Raw genomic sequence first — 8,177 nt, forward strand, 5'->3', positions numbered from 1 at the left:
CGAATATCTGTGAATCATTACCAACAAACACGTGCTTATGGTCAGGATATTCACTTCCTAACCCGTTTTCTCCTCCTCAGCATCCATTTGCGACCGTGAAACGGCAGCCAACAAAACCAAATTCGGACACCCATCCATGACTGAACATGTGGAAAGAACCAAATAGTAGACGGCATCGATGGCAAGGGGAGGAGGCGGGCGTTACCAGATCGTATGCATCCTCTCCTCTTCGGATGCTGACTACTACCACCGGACCAGCCTCCCGTCGCTGCCACCGGCTGCCGTCCTCTGCCGAAGACGGCGAATACCTGGAGCACCTTCGCGCCGAACAGGTTATCCAATCGGAACCGGAAGAGATACGGCGGAAGCCAATGCGGCTCCACGGGCTTGTTGTAGACGCCGGGCGTCCGCCGCCGGCGCCCGAAGGGGAGCGGGGGAGGTAGCATCGGCATCGCAGAGTGGACGGCGGTCACAAAATTTGTAATTTAGCCCACAAGACACCCTAAATCGGATCGCGATTGATATTCGCGATCCGATTATTTACATGAAACACCCTATTTGTGGACCTATATTTTATAACCTAGTCCCTTCTGCAGTTCTGTTCTCTTCTCTCGCCACGGCGATGCAGCGCTCGCTTTCCCGTCCGCCGCCGGCGAGATAGATTGGCTGTCAAGCTGCGCCCGGTGGCACATTCGGAGTGTCCAGTCGCACCTTCTCCTCGTCGTGGCCGTACTCATGCTACTCCCAACCTTCCTCCTCTCCTCCGCCTACTCCATGCTCGGCGCCCTCCTCTCCTCCCTTTCTCCGCCCGGGGCTGCGGCGGGCAGGCGATGCGGTAAGGGATCTCTACGGAGAGTGATCCTCCAGGTGTAGGCCGTACATCAGGATCTGCAGTTTAGTGGGTGAGCTCTGGAACGCCAGGGTGGTCGTCGCTCTGCTCAACCGCACCATCGTCGTGCGACCCGTGCTCGACCACCACACCACCGTACGCTGGAGCTACCCCCAAGTTCAGGGTCGACGACCCGGCTGCGCTCGAGGGCCGCCGTCTGGACGACGCCGTGGAGATCCTTCGCAAGCTGAGGTAAACACTGCACATTTTGCATTCAGTTTGGCCAAGACGCCACCCAAGTTGGTTTGGTCATTGTATTGAGGAAATTGCTTGGGAAAATTGGATCCTTATCGTTGATGGTATATATCTAAAATTGGATCCATATCATTGATGGAAAATTGCATTCAGTTTGGCCAAGACGCCACCTTTTGCTTGCAGCTTGAGTCTTGTGAAATAAATCCACTTGGTAATAGTTGTTTGGAACATTGTGGCTTGCTGAGAAAACATCCGGCTTGTTTCGTGTTTCCCATATGAAAGAGGAGTTTGCTTAGTGTGGAAGAGATCAATGTCCTATTTTGGAGGGAAGGAAGAATTAATGTTGTATATTCGATCTGTGCTGTCATTAGATACCACTTATGGGAAGGATGGATAAGCATGGTTGGATCTCCTGAACCTGTCCATCACAAGGCATTTTGCATTGCCGTATAGCATTCAGCAAAGTAACATTGACACATGATTAGGGCTTAGGCCCATGATTAGCCAAATTATCGGTCCTCAGGTAAACACAAACACTCCAACAAAAAGGTAAAGATAAAGTAGTTTGGTAGCCTAAAGCAATTGTTCAAAGATTCTTCTTGTGGGATCCAGCAGACCAGCATACTTAACGTTGCTGTGTGTAGTTGCTTCAAATTTCATACTTCATCCAGTTGATTGGCTCACAATGATCAGCGAGTTCGCAACCTCTGTGGCAATCCTTGTTAGGCAGTTTTTTTTTTTTGAGGGCTCCTTGTTAGGCAGTTAGATGTGTCACGAGACACATCCATACTCAAACGACTCTATATATTCCTTGCTTCCATTGCGAAGCTACTGGTGCTACCTAGAAGCATAGCACATATATATCTCTCCTATGACTCTGGAAAGGATTATATGTTCATTTATCTCAACTGTAAGAAAGAGCTACACACGTTGCATACCATGGGCGCATATACAACAATAGCTCCTGTTGTCAGCAAGATCTTCTGTAGTTCTTCGCAAGCTGTGCTGATGGTGCGCAGGCGCCCTCCCACTGTGAACGGTGGAGGCTTTGTTGTCACGGACCAGGATCAAAGGGCTGTTTTCAGCGTCGATGGCTGTGGGATCATAGGTGCTAGTGGGCAGCTGATTGTCAGGGATGGTGATGGCAATGCAATCCTTTTCATTCACAAGAAGGTGAAATAAATTCAGAGCTAGTCTGAAAGTTTCTATTTTCTTTTCTGAATGTTCGAATAAACTTTCTGAAATGCAGCTTTTTCTAATGCAAAAAGATCTTCAGCTACTCCAAGTTTCTGAAAAACTGATCGAACTTGATCTCACAGGGAGGCATTGTTCAAGCATTGAGTGTTAGCAACTGGTGGAGAGGATATCTGACCGACTATGGTGAGCCGAGCAAGCTGGTTTTCAGCTTGCAGGATCCTAAGCCTGTCCTCTGCATGAAGGGTGATGTTCAGGTTACCCTGGAACCGAAGGGGAGAAACAGACACTGGGACTATGAGGTGACTGGATCCTTTGTTCAGAGATCTTGTGCCATAAAAAACCGAGCAGGCCATGTTGCAGCACAGGTAAAAGCTCCACAGCCAGGACAATGAAGTTTGGAGGAACTTAGGAGTACAATTACATCATGATCCAACGGGTGATGCAAATTTTTTGTTTGTTCTTGGCGTGTGTCACAGATTGGTGTGAAGGGGATGTTGGCGGGGAGGGACTTCTACCAAGTGGTGGTGCAACCAGGTTATGACCAGGCCTTTGTGGTCGGCGTGATTGCCATCCTTGACAACATTCATGGAGAGTCCACAAGGTGTTAATGATGTTAGTAGAGACGAGAGCTGCTCATCTGTCGATAAGATTCATTACATTAGCAATCTGTTAGGATACAATTGCATAGCTGTGATTGTTTTTCGAATATTTCCCTTTTGTTGATAGGTTACCATGTACATGATATGTATGATTTGGATGTGTGTTCTGTTGTGAAGTGGTTTCAAGTAGTTTGCTTGCAAAGGATCTTTGAGTTTTGCAAGTGGTTTCAAGTGCTCTGAATTTTACTCCTTGAAAGGAAGGCCGCACCAGATTTCGGCCCAGATGAGTTCTCCTCGGGCCTGAGACAAACTAGGCCCATACTAGCTTCTGGACCATACATACAAAAGTGGAAGGAATATGTCAGTACACTTGGATCGGAGTGGGCCTCAACTCCTCCAACATTATTTTTTCCACTATATATTTAACTATTTTATACTCCATCATCCATAGCCATATCTCCCCAAACCCTGACAAAAGTGAACATGTAAGTGTGATATACTCTACTCCTATCCTATGTACAGTGCACGCTCTTCAAAACCCCTCTTGGAGGTACTCCATCTTCATGCCAAACTCAACCTGCTTCGATTACGTGTTACACCGACCCACTAGCGCTGCTTGATCGGTAGCTCAGCCAGCTGCAACAATCCAGAGACAGGAGGAGGGGCGAGCAATGCAAACCCAAATCATCTGCTGCACTTCCATGGATTTCTCCCTAGCTAGCTACTCCGGCCGCACGACAGCCGCCGCCGCACCATCGCTGGACTTCCTCCGGCCTCGTCTGCCGGAGCTCCCCTTGTCGTTGTTGCTGTTATCCTCCGGCGGCGCGACGTAGACGAAGGGCCCGACGGGGCAGTCGTCGAGCGCGAGGAGCGGCTCGAGCGCGTCGACGACGGCGGACATGTGGGGGCGGGACTTTGGGTTGAGGCTGACGCACTGGTGCGCCACCGCGGCGGCCTTCTGCGCGGCGCGGGCCGAGTACTGGCCCGCCAGGTTGGGGTCCATGACGCGGTCCAGCCGCCGCGCGTCCGTCAGGTAGGGCCGGGCCCACTCCACCAGGCTCTGCTCCCGCGGCGGCCGGCTCTTGTCCACCGACCGCCGCCCCGTCAGCAGCTCCAGCAGCACCACGCCGAAGCCGTACACGTCGCTCTTCGCCGTCAGGTGGCCTGCCGTGGCAAATGCAGATGCTCAGTGAGGTTAGTCGTCGTCGTCAGACAATTTTTCGTAGCTCTGGTGGTGAAATTTTGTGTTGTTTGTAGTATACGTACCGGTCATGATGTACTCCGGCGCGGCGTAGCCCTGCGTGCCCATGACTCGCGTCGAGACGTGCGTCTCGTCGTCCTCCGGCCCGTCCTTGGCGAGCCCGAAATCCGACAGCTTGGCCTTGTAATCCTAAAAGAAGATAACAGGCGATAAGTGATTAGCACTGTAGCAAATGGACGCGGACGTCAGCCGCTGCCTCTCGTAGAGCAGTTAACCCCAACAACTCCGTTCATTTTAGCAGCAGCCAGCCGGAATTTAAAAGGATTTATCGTACTACTTTATCGTTGCCAATGAGCGATGCTTTTTCTTTTTCTTTTCCCTCCAAGAAAAAAAAAGGTAATCTTTTTTCCCGTGGCACGCATGCATGACAGCATGAGCATGACAGGCCGATGCAATACGGGAGCTAGCGGCGTTGCAATGGTTGACACTTGACCCGTTCTGGTTCACAGGCCTGAAAATGAACAGCGAAGCCAGTACGTCCAGGTCAGGTCAAGATTTTGCCGTTCTGCAGTTGGCATTTGGTTTGGCGACCTGACGAGATTTCAGCAGCAGTTTACTCGACGCGACTGACTTGCGAGAATGCAAGCCTGCAACCAACCCCGGGTGCCATCGATCGCTGGATAAGATAGCTATAGTTTCTTGCGGATATTTCACTCGCCCCATCAGACCAAACCAAACCAAACAAACCCCACCACAGATCGATGACTAGCAGCTAGATGAGATGAGCCTGACCTTTCGATGGAGGGGAAGCGGTAGGTAAGTAGACGTGGATGGATGGATAGCGTGTGGTGTTACGCCGCATTTGAACTCACCGAGTCGAGCAGGATGTTGGAGGTCTTGAAGTCCCGGTAGATGACCGGCTTCTCGGCTTCATGGAGGAAGGCCAACCCTTTGGCAGCGCCAATGGCGATCTTCAGCCGTGTTGACCATGGCAACGACGCCGCGTACTCTGCACACACACGTACATCGAGTGATGAGGTATTGGGTTTTGATCAGCTGAGGTAATCAAAGTTAGCACAGCTAGATGATGTGCATCGAATTTGACGGAAGCTGTCAAGACATTTCATGATGAGATCGAGTTAAAACACGGCTGGCTGTGTGCCAAATGTTCGGAAGATGTCCATTTCCGATCGACAACACCATCCTCTTGTTTAGAATGGGTGAAATGAACTTCACCTAATTCTTGACGTACTCATCTGCAGTAGTATATGGTACGAATCTATTGTATATTTGTATTTCAAACCACGTGCAGCTATATTCAGATCTATGGCATGAGCCTCCGACATGCACAATATATATATAAGATCGACCAACTGAACAAGCAATTCACTTGCCTACAGATTAGCTAGGGCTAGCGTCCACGTCAGTGACTAACTGTTTACAGTGATAGTTTGCAATCTTAAAAAAAATTCAGGCACTGTTTCGAAGCATAAATTTTTACAGGCACTCGCATAAAACCATGATGGAGAATGAACGGAAGTTGCACCATGTTCTGTTAAAAGCAATCACGTAGCATCTTGCTAGTTAATTAGGCCCTTTAATTTGAGTGCCTGTAACGATCGAGATGAATCGTATGTAGTGGTAACACAATTCACAAACCTTTTGACTTGCAATCTAGAACGGCAGATGCCCTGCCGACTGATTCTAATCACATACAGTGTGAGCTAGCGGTTTTACTTTAATTTGCATAGAGATTAATTAAAGCAGCGAAAACAGCAAGCACCCGATACGCAGCAAGTGGCGCAGGTGTCCTGCTCCTACAAACCTTAGAATCCAGCTTGACATTTGGAGGCATGATCATCAAGATGGGTGTGAAAAATACCAAAGTGGTTAAGAGAAAATGACTGGGAGGAGAGGAGACCAAGTGAGAGATGATGTAACACGGCTGCAAATTGACGCGGCAACGACAGGTCCGAAAGGCAGTTTGAACCATCACGGAAAACGGGAGAGGAGGGGAAAAAAATCGAAGGGTGTGGAGCACGGAACGGAAAGCTACTAGCTGCTCTCTCGATCGATCCCGTTCGGCCACAAATTTTTCGCCGAAGAAAAAATAAATTTTATTATGCGAGAAAAGAAGTTGGTGAGGCGAATCGAGCCGTCCGGTTTCGAGACTGATGTGCACCTCGAGATTCGAATCTTTTCCTAGCTTAGTGATGCAGCGAGGAGAAAAGGAGCCTGACAACAACGTGCAAGGGATATCCCTTTCTTGTCGCCTGCAAACTCGATGCTGATCTCGCTGGCTCTTGCCGCTACAGTGTCTTTCTAGGCTCTACCGTATGTGTGTGTTTCACTCTTGCAGCCTTAGGAAAATGACGTGGCATGTATGAAGTGTCGCTGTAGGAAATTGACAAGCGAGCAGTGAAAAGGTTCGAAACGTTAACTGTAATTGTATTTGGAGTGCTTACTTTTGAAGAGATGTTTCTCCAGGCTGCCCCTGGTCATGAACTCGTAGACGAGCAGCCTGTGCTCTTCCTCGTAGCAGTAGCCGATCAATTTCGCGAGGTGAGGGTGCCGCAGCTGCCCCAGGAAGATGACTTCGGTCTGCACAGTGTTGGCACACATTTGATGGCTATGTCAGTTAACTGAATCTTTCTCATTACTCTACTGCTTTGCTTTAGGCTGAGGCGTATATAACAACTAGCCGAGGAAAGTCTTTAAACTAAGCAAACACTGTTGCATTGAACATCTACTCTCCCATGCTGGCAACTGCGGCAAGCAGCTTTCGGGAGCAAGTTCAGTACGTTTCATAAAACCTCAAGCCAGGGAACTTCTACTTCTAGCTAAGAAAAGACAACCTGTTTGAATATTATTGTCTTATTGACAAATAATTTTGAAACTAAACACAAGTACATGTTTATAATACTTCAACAAAAGAAAAGAAACGTGCATGTTGAGACGATTTAATTTGTCAAAGATGCACTTTTACTTCACCCTTTTGGTTCTGGAATCTATTACCAAGTACTCTACTACCTAGCTACAAACATTTGTGATATCACACCCAAGTCCCTAACAAGCACTGGATAGTAATTTGGTTTGGGAATGTTGCCTTTGGGGAAACTCTAAATTAAACAGCATCTTGTGTTTTTGCATCGGAGGTAATATATAGTACAGATTGCTAATGCCAATAATCTAGCATGAGCAAATAGATTTCAAATTTCAACTTAAATGGTTTGAAGGGCCTATACATATAAGTACTATATGAGTTGATGATGAAAATTTCTGAGGTAACTGACTGACTCAAACTTGAGGATCAGCGGAGCAGCTCAACTAACTTGGAAGAGAAGAAGCAAATTCTCATGAACTAATTAAAGCAGGAGAAAGCTCTGGTGGACGCTAAACACAACATCGCTGACACTGTTTCATCAGCAAAATTCCTCCTCCTAAGTTAAACCTGCCGTGCTATTATCCGGACCAATTAATATGGCAGTACATGACTGTACTATCCGAATCGAGAGGCCAATCGTGGTGAAGTAGTACACGTTGATTAAATACTTAAATGGCTAACCAGGAAGTGGTGCAATCAAATGAGCAAATTACCAGCCATTCGGTGTGCCCCTGGCCGCCCTCGAGGTCGAGCAGCTTGACGGCGACGGGCTGCGCGCGCAGTCCCGGCTTGGTCTTGTCGTCGACGTAGCCCTTGTAGACGGGGCCGAACCCGCCCTCGCCGATGAAGTTGGTCATGGAGAAGTCCCGGGTGACGGCGCGGAGCTCGGCGATGCTGAAGACGTGGAGGTTGGAGCCGACGAGCGAGAGCGACAGGTCCTCGGGCGACACCATCCCGCTCAGCTCCGTGAACGACAGCCGGCTCTGCAGCGACCTCGGCTTCCCGCTCCCGCTGCCGCTCCCACCCGCCGCCGCCGCCACCTTGGGCTGCTTGCTCTTCTTCTTCTTCTTCCTGCTGCTCCTCTTGCTCTTGCTCCCGTGGGAGGAGGAGCCGAAGCAGCCGAAGAGCGAGCCCCACCCCGCCCTCGCCATGCCGCGTTCGCTTCGTGTCCCGCCCCGGTCGGGTTCCCGGCCGCTCACCAGCTGCTTTGGC

At 49.4% G+C, this 8,177-nt stretch overlaps 3 protein-coding genes across 3 annotated transcripts in view; 1 reads left to right on the forward strand and 2 right to left on the reverse strand.

Annotated features, from left to right (window-relative positions):
• The window catches only part of LOC101772039, a 2,490-nt gene extending 1,812 nt beyond the window's left edge, over positions 1–678 (reverse strand). Inside the window, exon 1 of the mRNA XM_022823344.1 lies at positions 206–678. Coding sequence (XP_022679079.1) covers positions 206–452 — 247 coding nt within the window. The 5' untranslated portion in view covers positions 453–678. The remainder of the gene's footprint in view (positions 1–205) is intronic.
• A 57-nt stretch (positions 679–735) lies between these two features.
• On the forward strand, positions 736–3,111 carry LOC101772443 (protein LURP-one-related 6). Its single transcript, XM_004987087.3, has 5 exons — positions 736–855; positions 900–1,081; positions 2,104–2,257; positions 2,404–2,646; positions 2,758–3,111. The coding sequence occupies exons 1-5, from the start codon at positions 736–738 to the stop codon at positions 2,887–2,889; spliced, it is 831 nt and encodes a 276-aa protein (XP_004987144.1). The 3' UTR covers positions 2,890–3,111.
• Positions 3,112–3,181: 70 nt separating this feature from the next.
• Positions 3,182–8,177, reverse strand: LOC101783919 (serine/threonine-protein kinase RIPK). The gene is made up of 5 exons (XM_004985440.4): positions 7,679–8,177; positions 6,547–6,682; positions 4,954–5,090; positions 4,147–4,270; positions 3,182–4,044 (listed from the first exon to the last, which is right to left on the reverse strand). Exons 1-5 carry the CDS (start codon positions 8,114–8,116, stop codon positions 3,602–3,604), a joined length of 1,278 nt encoding a protein of 425 aa, XP_004985497.1. The 5' UTR covers positions 8,117–8,177; the 3' UTR covers positions 3,182–3,601.

The sequence above is a fragment of the Setaria italica genome, chromosome IX, assembly GCF_000263155.2.
Source record: "Setaria italica strain Yugu1 chromosome IX, Setaria_italica_v2.0, whole genome shotgun sequence".
Classification (NCBI taxonomy): Eukaryota; Viridiplantae; Streptophyta; class Magnoliopsida; order Poales; family Poaceae; genus Setaria; species Setaria italica.

Coding starts and splice junctions, on each gene's coding strand:
- LOC101783919 (XM_004985440.4), bottom strand. CDS start 8,116: ATGGCGAGGGCGGGGTGGGGCTCGCTCTTCGGCTGCTTCGGCTCCTCC. Junction 6,683..7,678: donor AGGGGCACACCGAATGGCTG/GTAATTTGCTCA, acceptor AACACTGTGCAG/ACCGAAGTCATCTTCCTGGG. Junction 5,091..6,546: donor GGAGAAACATCTCTTCAAAA/GTAAGCACTCCA, acceptor GTGTGTGTGCAG/AGTACGCGGCGTCGTTGCCA.
- LOC101772443 (XM_004987087.3), top strand. CDS start 736: ATGCTACTCCCAACCTTCCTCCTCTCCTCCGCCTACTCCATGCTCGGC. Junction 1,082..2,103: donor GAGATCCTTCGCAAGCTGAG/GTAAACACTGCA, acceptor GATGGTGCGCAG/GCGCCCTCCCACTGTGAACG. Junction 2,647..2,757: donor CAGGCCATGTTGCAGCACAG/GTAAAAGCTCCA, acceptor CGTGTGTCACAG/ATTGGTGTGAAGGGGATGTT.